The 15,375-nt window shown below is 42.2% G+C and overlaps 2 protein-coding genes and 1 long non-coding RNA gene across 8 annotated transcripts in view; 2 read left to right on the top strand and 1 right to left on the bottom strand.

Moving 5' to 3' along the window:
- The first annotated feature begins 241 nt into the window (after nucleotides 1-241).
- On the top strand, nucleotides 242-4,483 carry LOC118229058. Of its 2 annotated transcripts, XR_004765602.1 has the most exons (3): nucleotides 242-880; nucleotides 1,090-1,173; nucleotides 3,740-4,483. It is a non-coding gene; the product is annotated as an uncharacterized LOC118229058 (long non-coding RNA). The 2 variants fall into 2 exon arrangements; XR_004765603.1 differs by lacking the exon at nucleotides 1,090-1,173.
- dusp28 (dual specificity phosphatase 28) lies at nucleotides 2,707-7,225 on the bottom strand. Of its 3 annotated transcripts, none has more exons than XM_035420713.1 (4): nucleotides 7,126-7,225; nucleotides 6,597-6,719; nucleotides 5,529-6,304; nucleotides 2,707-4,676 (listed from the first exon to the last, which is right to left on the bottom strand). In XM_035420713.1, exons 3-4 carry the CDS (start codon nucleotides 5,871-5,873, stop codon nucleotides 4,548-4,550), a joined length of 474 nt encoding a protein of 157 aa, XP_035276604.1. In that variant the 5' UTR covers nucleotides 5,874-6,304; nucleotides 6,597-6,719; nucleotides 7,126-7,225; the 3' UTR covers nucleotides 2,707-4,547. The 3 variants fall into 3 exon arrangements, with proteins under 3 accessions (XP_035276604.1, XP_035276606.1, XP_035276605.1); XM_035420715.1 differs by having other exon boundaries at nucleotides 5,529-6,089; XM_035420714.1 differs by lacking the exon at nucleotides 7,126-7,225 and having other exon boundaries at nucleotides 6,597-6,733.
- Nucleotides 7,226-7,362: 137 nt separating this feature from the next.
- wdr33 (WD repeat domain 33) overlaps nucleotides 7,363-15,375 on the top strand; it is a 37,396-nt gene continuing 29,383 nt past the window's right edge. Inside the window, exon 1 of one of the 3 annotated variants that reach the window (XM_035421414.1) lies at nucleotides 7,363-7,432. The gene's annotated coding sequence lies outside the window, so the exon portion shown is untranslated. Of the gene's footprint in view, nucleotides 7,713-15,375 lie in introns of all 3 variants that reach the window. The other 2 variants (XM_035421412.1, XM_035421411.1) reach the window with 2 other exon arrangements.

The raw sequence follows: 15,375 nt of genomic DNA, 5'->3' as shown, positions 1-15,375 counted from the left end.
CATTGCACTGCATTTTACAGTAGCACAGCTTAGAGTTATGTCATCCTATTAACCCTCGACAAAATGATATATACTGCAATATATTGTAAATATATTCGCCCTTGGAAAATGTAATATGTTACAACGATGCAGTTTCTAGGCAACGTTTTCTGTATTTGTCAATGTATTGTGAAGTGTTGCGATATCTATTATGTTCTTGTTAATATATTTGGGTTAGGGCCAAGCTTATGGGGTGGCTGCTTTCACGGCATGGTTTTATCGATTCGTGTGTTCAAGGTTAATTTTATTTGTTGTTAGCAAAGGGTTATTGATATTTTTATGGCTTCCGAGTAATGGCTTTCCCTAAATGTATGGTTATGCGATGGAACGGTTTATATTACTGTGATCAAAATTGTGCGCTCTGCTTGATTCAGTGACACGCTAAGCTTTAGGTCGGGTTTTATACACAGGGTTTGGTGCGGACTATTGTAGCTACTCTGAGAATGTTTATTGTTATCCAGGCCTATTAGCAATATTATACGCTTTAAAAAAATGCCATGTTTAGCCAATCTATTTATATCAGCAGGATAAGTGGGTGTTATATCTGTGGAGTTGTCCCCTCATCTCCTCTGCGGTTTTGAAAATGTTTTATGAAACTGGTGTGAAATGAAGATCATCACTTCCTCTTATTCGCTGATGCGCTTCCTTGGCCTGCTGCCCAGCCTCTTGTTAAAGGCTAATCAATAATGGGCCTGCGTGCTATTTAGACGGTAACTGATACCGAGGTTATTTTTCTTACGCTGAAACTGAGACGAAAACTATGCGTGACAGAACAAATGTGCTAGAGCCCGACCACAGGTTTCTCAACCAACCTACATCAGAGGACAGTTGCGTGGAATGTGTGAGTATTTATAAATATCCGGGCTCAGTTACTGATGATAAGTTGTGATTTGATGTCAATGCGGAGGCCTTGTGCCAAAAAGCTACAGTAAGATCCGTCGATACTGATAAAAAGCCTCGTGGAAATGTTTTAAAAAACCATGTATTGACTTGGTTTTATGCTTCTCTGTGACTTGCTGGTTTATTTTTTTTATTTATTTTTTGTAATAGTATCAAGAGCAGGAATGCGTTAAATGGCATTGTCAGCCAGTGTGGGAAGACAAGTGGAGTAAGACAGAGGAGTTCGATCTGTGTGTAAGAAGAGTCCAGCTCAAAGCTCAGCTCATCCTCTCAGACTGTAGTCATCTGTTGTGTACAGTTTTTTTTTTTTTTTTTTTTGTTCTTTCTTCTGGTTTATGTTACAGGCTGCCTAGATTTAAATGTAATTAATGCACTAATTCATTCCAACAGCAATCAGATTAATTAACAGAGATCTTTGAGGCCCTTGGGGAACTTTTACACTTTCTATCTCTCTGCAGAGATGTTTTTATTCTTTTTTTGTTTAGTTTTGGGGTTTTTTTGCTTTGTCTTTTGTTGTCTGTGTGTATGTTCTGTGTCGTGGTTTTAGGCTACAACCACATTTTTTAAACTGTAACCCAGTTCAAGGACCAGTCTAAAAAAATAAAGCGACCAAACTGATATAGCCTTAATTTAGATGGGTTTCATCGCTTGCTAACACACAAATATAAGCAACATGTATGCACTTTCAAAAATTATTGTAATTATTATAGGTGTGGATTGAGAACTTTTTTTTTTTCGTTTAAAAACTCTATGAAAAGCCTATATTTCAGCTGAAACAATTACACGAGACAATAATACCTGAGAGATGTGATACCAAATCTCTTGTGACACCAAGTGAAAAAAGTAGGCCTGTCTGCTAAAATTACATCCTCACATCCGCTTTTGGGTCATTCAAACAAACGATCCGTTTTTGTTGAGGGATATAATCATGTCCACGTGCTCTGGCGCGGGATGGGACCTGACGTACCTTGTCGGCAAAAAAAAAAAAGGTTTTCGTGGGGCTGTATGAATCATAAGACCCGATTTCTTAAAATGATAATACTTAAGGACATGCGTTTATTATTTCATTAAGGTCCTGACAGTTGTATAAGTCACAACTTTTCACTGAACCTTATCTGAGTATTACTTAAATATGAAATTATTTCAGTTTAAACGACTAGTAGGCCTAGGGGAAAAATTGGTATAAGTGTAACACACCATAAATGTAATACGGTCAATAGCTTTTTCTACACTGCCGCTACATCATTTTAAGCAGTCATCTATCCTTGAAAGGTTACTATGGTTTTCTGGGAATTCTTTGCCGGGTGACCACAAAATCATGATGTCCCTGTCTGTATAAATGCCACAGCTGCAGTAATTATGCCGCCTCTGTGGTGCCATTACAAACAGTGTGCTTTGTTGCTGTCACATGTTACATACATGAAAACGAGAGGGTTGGTACAATAGACTGAGTTGGTACACAGGGAGGTCATGGAGGGGGTTTCAGATTTGGAGATTAGGGAAACTAGATGGCATTGAAAACCATCTACACATAGTGTAAAAAAAAAAAAAAAATTTTTTTTTTACTAATGCAAAATCCACAACTATAATAACCCTGACCGATACCTGTGGTGTCAGCCTCTGTAATATTAATTACAGTGCCATGAAAAAGTGCAGTATTTGCCCATTCCTGATTTCCTCCATCACACTGAATGGTTTCAGATCTGTAGACAAAATGTGATACTAGACAGGGGGAACCTGAGTGAAAACAAAACACATTTTTTAAAATTATTATTTCATTTCTTTAATGGAAAAAGTTATCAAACACCCACATCACCCATGCCACAGGGACCCATGTCACAGGCACCCATGTGAAAGTGTACCAGTGCCCATATCACAGTGCACCCGTGTCAGAGTGTGCCCATGTTCACCACTGCAGCCAGTTACCACTGAAAAGCAGTAGCTTCTTAGGTTATCTATTGAACTTGCATTACATTACATAATCACTTTGCTGCACTGGAAACCTGAGAGGAATGTGAATTGCAGGAAACTGCGATCTGATAGCAGTGTTTGTTTTATTCCCACATGGTGTCGGTTCACAGTGCCATGCTCTGATAACATCAATTTTACATTTTCTTCCTTCTGCTTTGGACTTTTTGCATCTGGTTGCATCGCTGGCCAGCCAGGAATGGGACACAGAACGAACCTCAGATTAAAATGTAATAAATATTTATTTTTGAAATTAAGGTTGAAACGCAATTTATGTTTCCCAGCTACATATTTCAGCCCTTTAACTTTACATTACATTACATTTATTTGGCAGACGCTTTTATCCAAAGCGATGTACAGTAACTTCTTTCCACTATGTGACAGCCATGAGCTCATGCTAAAATGACATTCTCATTTCCCTGCAGACCAATCTGAGCTCAGTGAGGCCAGGTCATGCTGATTCACCTGGTTTCACTGCTCAGAACAGGACGTACCGTACAGTACACTGCATTGAGTCATCACTGGCCCCCCCAGCCAAGCAGACTAAACTCATGCTTTACTACACACAATTCAGAAGGGGCTGCCATTTCCAGTTCACAGTGACTGAAGCATTACTGTCAATGTTGCTGTTGGAAACTTACTGTCAGAATCCAGTGTTACAACAATCCAGTGTTACAGCAGACTGCAAAATGTGAAATCTGTGTATTGATTTTACTTTTTTTATTGAATTACTCTTAATTAATATTTGGCAGTTAAGTCCCCTGATTTGATCATTACAAGAATTAACGATAATTCTAATCTTGCATGTTATGTGGCTTTATATGGTTTACAGAACACTGGAAGGGCTACATGAAAGTCAGATCAACCAATAAGGATGGAGATGCACACAGTGTCACAGTCACCTGACGCTTTGATGGCTCCACCCACTTCCTGCCATGGCTGCTGCAGGTTGTCTGGTTAGGACGGCATCTAAGAAAGTGTATGAAAAGCCCTTACAGACCCAGGAAATCCTGGCAACATACAGCTGACACAAAGTCTCAATTTTGTGTAGAGAAAGTTAAATGTGATGCAAAATTAAGAAGCTTACATTGTTTGATAGTAAGAATACATGCCATTCTGTAGCAGTGTCATGCTAAGCAGAGAAATCTGAGCAGCACTGGGCTTGCTTTGTATTTTTGGAGTGCAGAACCCCTAAGAAAGATCAGGTTGCTGCTGAAAGTGGTGTCTGTGGACCAGCAGGGGGCGCTTTTCCATCTGGACCGAGTGAAAGCCCCAGTGCAGTCTTTTCTATGATCTAAGCACTGCGTTCAAAAAGGTCCTGACGCACTGTAGTTACTAAGACTCCAATGGCAGTTACCGAAAGACAAGGGGTGAAAAACCTTGGTGTCATAGTGATATTTACAAACTGGCTCTCAAACTCAAAATCTGACCAGTTGATCTTGATGTTGATCGCTGATTGTCTACAAAGTCCCTTCCCACCTCTATCCCTCTAGTTTGCCTCTAAAAGAGTCCTGGCATTCTCTGCCGACCACCCTGTCTAAGCAAACAAATGAATAAATAAACGAGTGAATAAATAGACGAAGTTCAAGTGTTTTCAGTCGGTAGTGCTGCCTGCAGCTCTTCGCTTTGGGGGGCGGGGACTAACGAGGAGGCGGAGTCAGACGGCCGTTCCCTTCGGCCCTCCTCCTCTCCAGCTCCTGCTCGTACTTCTCCAGCTGCTCCCAGAAGCCCGGGTTGGGGTCCACCACCGAGCGAGCCGTCTTCACCATCTGAAAGGGAATGTAATATATTGCAATATACTGTAAATATGAGGACTTTTTGGGAAAACATAATGGTGATATATTTCACAGCAATGCAATGAGGTGCAATATCTTAAAATGGAAATAATTTATGTTTCCCAATATATTGTGAAGTGTTGCAATATATTGATATTATATTTTATTGAAATATATTTTCAAATATATTACATCTCTGTGAGAGGAGGTGTACACATGAAATGCATGGGGTGGCAGTGTAGTATAATGAGTAAAGAACTGGTCTTGTGACCTAAAGGTCACAGGGTTCGAATTCAGTGTACATCCAGCTGTCTAAATGGCTGCAATGTAAACGCTGTGTAAAAAAGCTGTGTAAGTTGCTCTGGATAAGAGCGTCTGCTAATTGCCTTTAATGTAATGTTAAATGCATTAAGACACACCTAAGAAACACACGGCAAACTGAACACCTGAGACTAAACAAATACCCGAGACCAGCAGACCTGAGACACATATATCGTAAACAGACCTGTAATGGACACAGCTAAGGGGTCTATCATATCAAGCTATATATATTATCAATATAATATTGTTTGCTTAAAAAGATGTGTAATTAGAAAATACATTTTAAGAGTGACCCGCTCTTAAAATACAAAACACGCTAATACATGGTAAAATATGGAATTCAAATGTTTTTTTTAAACATGTCAACACCAATGCATGTACAGTATACCGACTATGCACATAGCTTGTGCAGCATTTAAGCGCAGCCCGATAAACTGCCAGAGTCCCTGAAAGGCTCGGCAGACAGGGCGGCACTGCTGCCGCGCGGCGCTAGCTCGTTAGCACACGCGGGCACGCCGGCCTCACCTGGAAGGCGTCCGTGAGGGGCAGGGCGCGGTGCTTCATCAGGTAGGCCGCGCAGACCGCCGCCGACCGGCTGCGCCCGTTCTTGCAGTACACCACGGTGCTCCCGCCGCGGCCCGCCTCGCCCTGGATGGCGTCGGCGCAGCGGTCGAAGTAGCGGTACAGGTTCTCGGCGGGGTCGTCGTAGACGGGCACCCGGAGGGTGCCCACGCGGGCCGAGGGGAAGGGCTGCTGCCTGGACACGTTGATGCAGAGCGTGACGCCCTCCCGCCGGATCAGCTCGTCGCTGCAGGCCGAGCGCGCGTTGGCGATCAGCAGGGCGTCCGTGATCCGGCACAGCTGCAGCATCCTCTCTCTCTCTCTTTCCCTCTCCCTCTCTCTCTCGCTCTCTCTCTCTCACACACACACACACTCTCTCTCTCTCTCAGACACACACACACACACCTCACATTCACTCAGTCACATACAGAATGCCGCTCGCACCCACATCCACCCACATTTATACTTACAAACTCACATATAAGCACAGAGCGATTCACACGCTGTGAAAGCTGAGGACGGGTTCTAAAGAGAGAGAGGTTTAAGAGAGGTGGGGGGAGAGACAGACAGACAGACAGAGAGAGAGAGAGACTGACAGAGCTCCAGCTGTGTCCTGGACTCTGTAACTCAGGCCCCAGAGCAGCACACTGTGGCTATATTTACTGTAGCACACAGGCAGGGCAGTGCAGTCATTCCCCAGGTCCTAGTGCCTCTCCTTGGTCTGCATTATTTATGATGAGCTGCGGAGAGATCACAGGACACATGTTTCCTGTGCTAATGTGGTCAAAGGCGCACTAAAGACTGACAAAGATTTGCGATGATTATGGTTAGAAATAAGATTAGAAGGTTATGAATCATTTAAGGAGATGAAGGCAATAGCAGTACTTCTGCAGACTTTATTCCTCTTCCTATGTAATTAATTCACTTAGAATGTTGCATGTAAACCCATGTTCCAAATATATTCGTGTGAGCACAGACTGGCAGGTATTTTTTTGTGGTTATGTATCAATATCTTTAATGGACGCCTCTGACCTGCAATGATGTGTCTGTTCTGCGCCGTCCTGTCCTGTTTTTCGTGGGGGACGTGGGTTTGAGATCGACGTATCCTGCCCAGGCGGTCTGACTGACTGGCTGACGACAGTGACTCAGGAAGGGCTGAAGCCAGGAAGAGACGAGGAGAGGTGATTGGCTAAGCCTTGGTTTGAGCCTGCCTTTTACTCTCTCCTCCCCCCCTGTCCAGCCTTTTTTCCAGCCCCTCCCCCATCCCTGCATCGGTCTTGGAGCCAAGGGTATTTATAGTAGAGAGAGAATGAATCAAAAGCCAGTGACCACAGCGCAGGGATGTTTAACACAATGGGACAACTTCTCACATCTAACCACATTCAATGCATCACCTGTCCTCATCTGTAGGTTCTAAATCTTGCTCTCTAGACTTTGTAACCAAGTCAACTAATATCGCAGTTGTATAACCAATATAAGCTTACATCAAATAACAATTAGTAATTCAGGCAACAGAAGAAAAAAAATCGACAAAGACAATATATAGACGCAATGAGATCACCTGTGCATTATCAAAGACAGAGACGTATCCTTATGAAGCTACCTATGACACCAAATGCAATTAAAAGAGATGGTATCACATTGAGAATGTAAAAAGCCTACATCGCCTAGTGGCGAATCATATTAATATATAATTTTGCATAAAGATTATCTTTTTATTATTTTATTTTATCTATTATGATATGTATGCCTCTTCGTAACCGCTGCGACCAAGCCTCCGTTCCCTACGCAATGACGTTTGATTCTCCCGCCGCTTGCGTCAAGTCGTCACTGCGAACAGGCAGCGGGCAGCCATAGCGATCCAAGAAGTAAGCATAGACATGGAGGCCGTAGGCGGCTAGATTTTGTAAGAAGAGTGTTAGGCCAATACACTTAAGCCACAACGCTTGAGAACTACCTCTTGTACAAAGACAGAATCTTCTTAAGACCAGTCTGTTATCTTTAACTAGACACTTCTTTGGATATTGTGGGTGAGTTGAGTAGCATCGAGTAGCAGGAAAGATGACTGTGGACCTGGGCGCCATTTAGCTAACGTTGGCCAGCTAATACTGCTGAATAACAGATATTCGAAAAGGGGAATCGACTACAGTACGTGCTATTCTTGTTAACCAGACACATGTGCTTAGCAATATTAAATTGTTTTACTTCCATGTATTCTGTTGAACATGGGATAAATGTAGCTAGCTGTTGCATGGAATCGCTAGCTATCCAGGTTGATAGCTAACCCTGGTTCATATCTTGCAAGGTAACGTTATCCAAAGCGACTCGGCCGAAGCAGTTTCCGTATCTAGCTAGCTAGCTATTCGCGGCCACCGATTTATGTTATGATTAATTTATGTTAATTAAATACTGGTAGCTATTTAGGTCATTGAAGTTAGTAGAAGGTGGATTTTTTTACTATGTACTTTGAACATCCATTCCCCCTGTGTAAAGATATCTTGACGTTGGTGATGGCTAGTAAGGTTGCAGTTTTTAGCTAGTAAGCTAGCCAGTAGATGGCCTAGCTGAATGCCCTGCCTCGTGTGTAGCTAGCTCTGCTAGCTTAGGGACCGAGTAGCGCTGGTAATATAGCTAGCCTATCTAGGTAGCGTTAACGTCTTTATTGTAGGAGCACTTCATGCAATTGTCACATGTCACAAATATTTACACGATAGTATTTTCTGCAGTAATGTGTGCATATCACCGACTGTATGTACAACGTAGAATATATATACTGCATGCATACTGCATACCTATATCCACACATGCAGTGGCGCGTTCGATACACAAAAGATGTATAACGTGACACAAGTTTCAATATCAGATCACCGTGCAGTGGTGTTAACGAAGTCGGACGTTATTAAACAAAACTTATATTTTAAGAGAGATGCGTCTGTGAGCATCCAGCGATGGTCTTATACACAATTTAGTGGACCCATTGGTTTAACAGTAGCTAATGATGCTGACACTTGGTTGCTGAACTTGCTAGTGCAGAACTTTCTATAGCATACTGTTGTAAATGGTTACAAGTTATACAGTTGATTACGGGCGATTCTGGTAAAATTAGACTTAAAACCAACTCGTAACTTAATCAGCTGTTGTACTTTTTATAAGCAGACACCTGAATTTGTGTTGAATACTGTTTGTCTATACCCAGTGGTTCCCAACATTGGACCTGAACCCCCCCCCCCCCCCCCCCCTCCCGGTTTCTGCTGGTGTTCGTTCCAACCACAGTTGCCGTCGCACAATTTTAACAAGCTGCTTATTTTTCTTAACTATGCTTTTCATGTATAGTGGGATTATTTACTGTCTTAAGCCACATTATGTGACAAATGGCTGTGTGTGCCATGAAGAATAAAAGTCACATGTTCACATTGTGCTACTATGTTGCTGTATTGCATGAAAAGAGGGTAAAAAAATGTCTTGACTGGTAAAATAAAAATGGAGGCGACTCAATAGGCTCCTAATTGGTGAATGTATGAACACATGGAACAAAAACTATCATACACAGTGGTACCCCAGGAACGCCATCGTTATGAAATTGCAGCGTAATCCAGGATAAATCAAAGATCTTCAGCACTCCAGTCCACTGCAACTGGAATTTTCCCACTGCTGTAATATTCTGACGTTGTTCTTTTTTCAATGTATGCATTTATTTGGTTTTTAAGGAGCAGTTCACTTTCTGTAGTTTTTGATATGATTATTTTGATATAACAGCTTTTACAGAGACAAGTGTACAAGTGCACACATTGATTTTGTAACTTTTATTCACAATTATAAAGATAATGATCTTTTGTATATTGTGTGATATTTTTTCCCCTTGATCACAGTGGTCTTGGGTTGCATGAGCCTCAGGAAAGAGTTACTGGAAGTAAGCTTACATGTAATTCTTTGAAAAGTAATCTATGTAATGTACACGTGCAACCCCTGGAGGTTTAATGTTGCCGTTCAAGCTGCTCTGGAGTTAAAGTGTATTTGTGTGCTTTAAACTACAAACTCAGGCATGCCCCAATGCCAGCTATTATAAAGCCCACAAATTATTAGAAATGTCCCAAATATCTTTTATTAAAATATATATATTTTTAATCCTTCATAGCACACAAAAAATGTTTGGGCCAATCAAAACATACACTAAAATTGATGTATTAAAGTACAAAATAAATAAAATCCAATTGCATTGGAAATGAACTCTTGGTAAAGGATTTTGATCCCAACAGTATGAATTCTTAGTGACTAGATAATGTGTGACAGTTATAGAGGGAGCGCGTTTGCAGATGATATATGGCAACTAAGAGTGTGTGAGTGTGCGTTTGAGTTGGTGTTCTAGGGCAGTTGTGTGTGTACTTGTGAAACTGGTAGTGAAGGCATTGGTCTGTACTCAGTTAGCCTTTGCCCTTACCTTTGACTGGTGAACAAATGGTTTAACCTTCACAAAAGCCATTTGGTGAGTTAATTATGGCAAGTCCTGAACTCACCAGACTTCTTTTGGGCAGACAAGGATGACTTGACTTGAGTTTAGGTCCGCACAAAACTGGACAGGTGTTTGTACGAGTGCATGTGTGTGGCTGCGATGTACCAGTCATAGCATTTGGTTAGTTCTGTGTGTGTAAGTGATGGGTGTTTCGTAAGCATGTGCTCACCTTTGTACGTTTGGTTTGTAATGCATCCTGCAGGCTACAGTGTGTGCACTGGTCTCACTGTAGAGTGGCATGCGTTTTTACACATGGTTCTCTAGCACGACTACACGTGGAGGGAGAGGGACTGGTCAATCTAAGCAATACAGCAAAGGCAGCGTGGTTTCTAACGCTGCAGAATTTCTTTTTGCATAACCTGAGGACAGAACAGATGTCCTTTAGAGAACGTCGAAGTAGAAGTGAGTAAAATGTGATTTCATTTAGCTGGAGTGTAACACTCCATGCTGCTGTACAGTGTGAACGCACGTGTGCTGCCTTGTCCCCGTTTTCTTACGACATACGGTGAGTGCTTCCTGTTCAAGGGCCAAAATGTGACTAAATCCACGCCAGGTCCCCTTACCCATCAGCACCCTCTTAAAGTTTTCAGAACATGTGTACTGACCACTACGAGAAATGCGTGTGCAAGTTGTTTTTTTAGGCCTACGCTCCCAGTTTCAAACACTTGGTGTTCCATGCCAAACACTCACTCTTCCTCACACCTCTAGCTACAATGTAAACGGATTACCTGCAGTTTACACACTGGGTATATTAAGGAATTAGCTTTAAATTTGCTCTCTGGTTCTGAAAAATCCGCCATGGTCCCAGTAATTGAATCAGTCCTGTTGGCTGAAGTGTGTTGCGAGCATCTGTGCGAGAGTTGTCAGTGTTTCAGAAAGACATTTTTAAAGGACAAATAAATGTGTTTTATTTGTTTTTTGTTTTTTTCTTACTGCCCGATTTGGCCAATTAAGCCACACTAATGGTGTGTCATTTCAATAATTTTTCCATAAATGCATAAAATGAGTGCTCGAGTCTGGATTATTAACTGCTATTGCATTTTATAGAAAATAAATGTAATTTTGCCTGCATAACAACGCTATTTTATGGGCTTGTGCTGGGGTGCTTTTAATACCATTGCAAAAACAGTCATTTTCACTGTCAACTTAAGTCAAAGCAAACCAAATCTAGTTGATTACTTAGTCAGCCATTTTCAATTGTTTTGAGCTCATTTTTTAAAACCGATGTGTGGATTTGCTGTGGGGTCAGTTGGATTCGGAAGCCAACCTGCTATCCTTGAGTGTCTTGGAATATAAACATGTAAAGTTTTTACTTCGATGAGCATCGGAACCTCCGGAGTCCGTAAAAATGCCCCGAAATGAAACATAGATTTGCCTCATCGTTCTGTATGCATCCCTGGTATTCTTTGACCCCAGAACTGCGCCTGTCCAGTACAGGTACCTGTTTCTGTATACCGCACCTGTCCAATGGGCTACACAGCAGTGATGGGCAGGTACCCCAGAAGGGGGTTTTCCCCCTTTTGGTTCTGACCACGTTCTCTTGAGCATTAGAAGAATGACGTTCACCCGTGAGGTCCCTGTCCTGGGAAGCTATTGAGTCTCAGAACCTGTGCCCAAAAGCTGAACGTGTGTGGTGTAGTCATTTTCCTTTTTGCTACATTATCAGATGTGAACAGACATGAAATGTATGTTCTTTTTAAAGAACTTATTTTTTGACGTTTGCGTGTGACTGTGTATCGCTCTTCTGTTGCGTGAAGATGAGAATTGTGGATGAAATGTGTAATCGCCTGCATTAGAAAATATCACACGAGCCGTGGAGATTTTTAATTGCATTTTTTTCTTTTTACTTTGAACACCTCCGGAGTCCATAAAAATCCCCCTGAAATGAAATGTAGATTTGCCTCATCATTTGAGCTCTGTATGCATCCTCGTAACCAGCATTCCTTTTTTCTGGAAAAAAGTATTGGAAGTATTAACTATGATTAATGGTTCACTGTGAAAAATTCACCAACCTCCTAACAGTCCTATTCTTGTTCATTCACATGCGTCTCACCAATAGAGGTTAGGGGAACCACCCCTACCGACCCCAAACTTAGGCTTCCACATCAACCATCAGTCAGTCACTGAGGCAAGCCGAACCACATTGAACATGGACAGCATTGTCTGCATTTTTTTAATCTAACTGCGAGTTCTTATTTAATGCTTCTCGGAGTCATAGAGCTGGTGCAGCGGTCTTGCTGCTGAACTGTTTGAGAGACAAATGTGCAGCGATGGCTTGGGGTCTGTGTTTCAATTTTAAATTATATTGGTCCGTTTCTCAATAGTCGATGTTCCAGGTAATCAAACCCCATTTTTTTCCCCTCTCAGCAGTGAATAAATCTCCAGTTTTTTTCTGTGTGAATAAAACATTAATGCTTAGGGATTTGCTTTTAGCCACTTTTCCAGCCGGAAAATGAACATGAATGAATTCTGTTTCTGTACACACGGTTCTTTGGCCTCTCCACGAATATTTAAGCATGTTTTCTTGGTTTTGGTTAATTTACGAGAATTTAATTAGTGGTTTGCGCTATCGTTGGGTGGTCCCATGTCCTGTATTGAAAGAACTACGTTTAGAGCCTGTTGTACACAGACCATGGTGTACTCTGATCCAGTACGCTGCCAGTTCACGTGGTGTAAAGTGTCTAATAAATGTGTTCTTTAGCCCAGGCCTCTTATTTCTGCAGTTTTTCAGAGGTTTCAGCTGGTAATGCTGCATATTCTAGAACAGGCTTAAAGGCTGCTTTTGTGTGTCAGGTATGAATGAAGTTCTTATCGTGAGTAAAGACAAAAAAGAAAAGAAAATTTTTTTTCTTTTTTTCCTCCCATCATGTTATATATATATATATTTTTTAAGAGAAGTAGGCAGATGTTTGAGGTGAACCTCTGCTGGCTGGTGACTCTTCTTATAGTTGGTAATAAACTCTGTCCACACAGGTTCTATAAAATGTCTTATCTTTGTGTACTTGGATTTTTGCCAGTTTTACAAGAGGATGTCTGATGGCTCTGACTCTGAACTTGTATTTTACTAGCGTAGGAAATTGTGAAATTGTGATTCAGTTTGAGGGCTTGGAAGGTTATTCATTTTTACCTGAAGCAAAACTGTGCCACGTTATTGCATCTTTTTGCCAGAAATTGGCATCGTAAAGTATCAGTGAATTTGGTGTATTAAAAAGATAATTTCAGCAGGTACCAGTTGCAAAATCAGAGCACACCTCTGTTTTTTAAAAACGGCTTTATTACCTATTGATTCGTTCTGGGAGGAAAAATAAGGGAACTTTTAGTTCTGTACTGTTCTCACTTGCGGTTGGCTTTTTGGACAGCTTTTTGAAACCACATTGAAGAGTTGTTTTTTTTTTTCTTTAGAAAATTTAAAGTCCGTGTTCTAGAACTCTGTGGCTTTCAGTTGCCAGCAGTGACTTCCATCCGCTTTAGAATGTTCAGAACATTTTAATCACATAGTTGTGATGTCACACATTAAAGGGTTGAGCACGGAAGCGACGCTGCAGAGAACACACGTGCACTCCCGCCGTGCACTCTCCTTTGAGCCAGCAGCCATGTTTGCCTCACTGCACAGCAGGAGAGCTAGAACACATCAGAGGAGACTCTCTCACTAATGCTAACCACTGGGAGGCCTTATTTAGCGAACCAAGGAAACCCCAGCCACGTTTAGCCCCCCTAATGAGGTGAAGTCTTGCTCTCTGTCCCCTGAGGTCTCTGGGCTAATGGCTGGACTAATGACATAATTCAGATTTCAACGACCGGAATCTTATGACTTGGTGCCTTCAGGGCAGTCAGAATCCAGGCTCCATCCACTGCACAACATTCCGTCATTATAGAAAGGTGTAGTCAGTGAGTTGGCACCTGCATGGCCCAATTATGTATATGGAGGTACACTGTGTCTTAGGTGAGCCTAAGGAAAACACAAGTCAGTGAAAGCACAAGTCTGTGCCTGGCACTCTGGGGAAAAATAGGCCTAACTGAAGGGTACTGCTGAATAGGTAGCTGTGTTTCCTCAGAGTACTGTCCTGAAAAATGAGAAAAAAAACATTTTTTGGTGTTTCAGGTGTGATTTTTGACAAGTTGCATGTTGCCCAGACTTTTCTGGGACCTGAAGAGAAATTTTTACACTTGAAATTTTCTGTAACCTGTATTTTCAATTATTATTTTTAAATTCACTTTATTCAGACTGGAAAATGTTTTTTTAATTCAGATTAATTTGTGGAAGCCTGAATGGTTCTTTAATGCACCACTTGCTGCTAAGTACAGATCAGAATTCAGTTGGTTCACATGTTGAAATTTCATCCATTCTTGGTTTCTCTGTTTTTGTGTGCTGTGAGAAGTCCTGTGTAGAACACGCTGGTGTAATGGCGGGAGTATGGCTCGGCCGCCATATTTACTGAGCCGCTGCCATTTCCTGCTTTCCCCCCAAACAACAGCATTTTACATGAAAGCAGAAAATGAAAGGGTGTCATTAGCTTCCGCGCAAGACGCTTGCCTTGAGGTGATTCCCAGGCAAAATCCACCGGGGAAGAGACCACTGAATCCGAGGCAGTTTCGTCATTCGGATGACCTCACTGCTGCTGACGCCCTTTCCTGTTCTGGTTCAGTTCCAGATGAATTTGCTCACTGTCGTGCGGTGGTTGGTTTTTTTGGGGGGCGGTGGGGGGGGGGGGGGGCAGCTTTGCGGACGCACTCCTCTGGGTTTGCCTGTGGGGTTGAGGCCGCCCCCTTCCGAGGCGGTCACGGTTCGGGTGCTGTAAATCACACTCCAGCGTGATTTGACCCGCCCCGGGGGGTTTCCTCACACGGCTGCCGCTGAGCTGGAGCGGGCTTGCGTCGGAGGCGAGCGAAGCGGGCGTGGAGAATCTCCTCGGTGCGTTCCAGTGGCTCGCTCGCCCGCCGAATACCCGTGGTTACTGAAAATCCTCTCATGCTGCGGAGTAATCCCGTCCTACGGCCGTCTTTCCAGTTTGAAGGATATTTCCCCATATTTAAGTCGTTTTTTTTTTTTTTTCTCCTTCTCCTCCATCTTACTGTTATCAAAATGAGTCTGTCCCTGATTTGCAAGCTTCATGCGATTTGCGAGCCAAGTTGGTCCAGATATTGTACCAAAAAAACAGTTCGCTCGGCAGTTGATATGGCATACGAACAACTCAGGGTTGGTATATTGCTTTAATCAGATTACTGCAACTTTAAACATGAAAAATACAGATGTTTGAAGTTGCAGTAATCTGATCTGAGCTAAATTCCAACCTTCAGTAG

Source organism: Anguilla anguilla, chromosome 6, assembly GCF_013347855.1.
Source record: "Anguilla anguilla isolate fAngAng1 chromosome 6, fAngAng1.pri, whole genome shotgun sequence".
Taxonomy (NCBI): domain Eukaryota; kingdom Metazoa; phylum Chordata; class Actinopteri; order Anguilliformes; family Anguillidae; genus Anguilla; species Anguilla anguilla.
The sequence above is the reverse complement of the archived record's forward strand: the minus strand, read 5'-3'. Positions and strand labels throughout refer to the sequence as shown.

Coding starts and splice junctions, on each gene's coding strand:
- dusp28 (XM_035420713.1), bottom strand. CDS start 5,873: ATGCTGCAGCTGTGCCGGATCACGGACGCCCTGCTGATCGCCAACGCG. Junction 4,677..5,528: donor CCCTCACGGACGCCTTCCAG/GTGAGGCCGGCG, acceptor ATTCCCTTTCAG/ATGGTGAAGACGGCTCGCTC.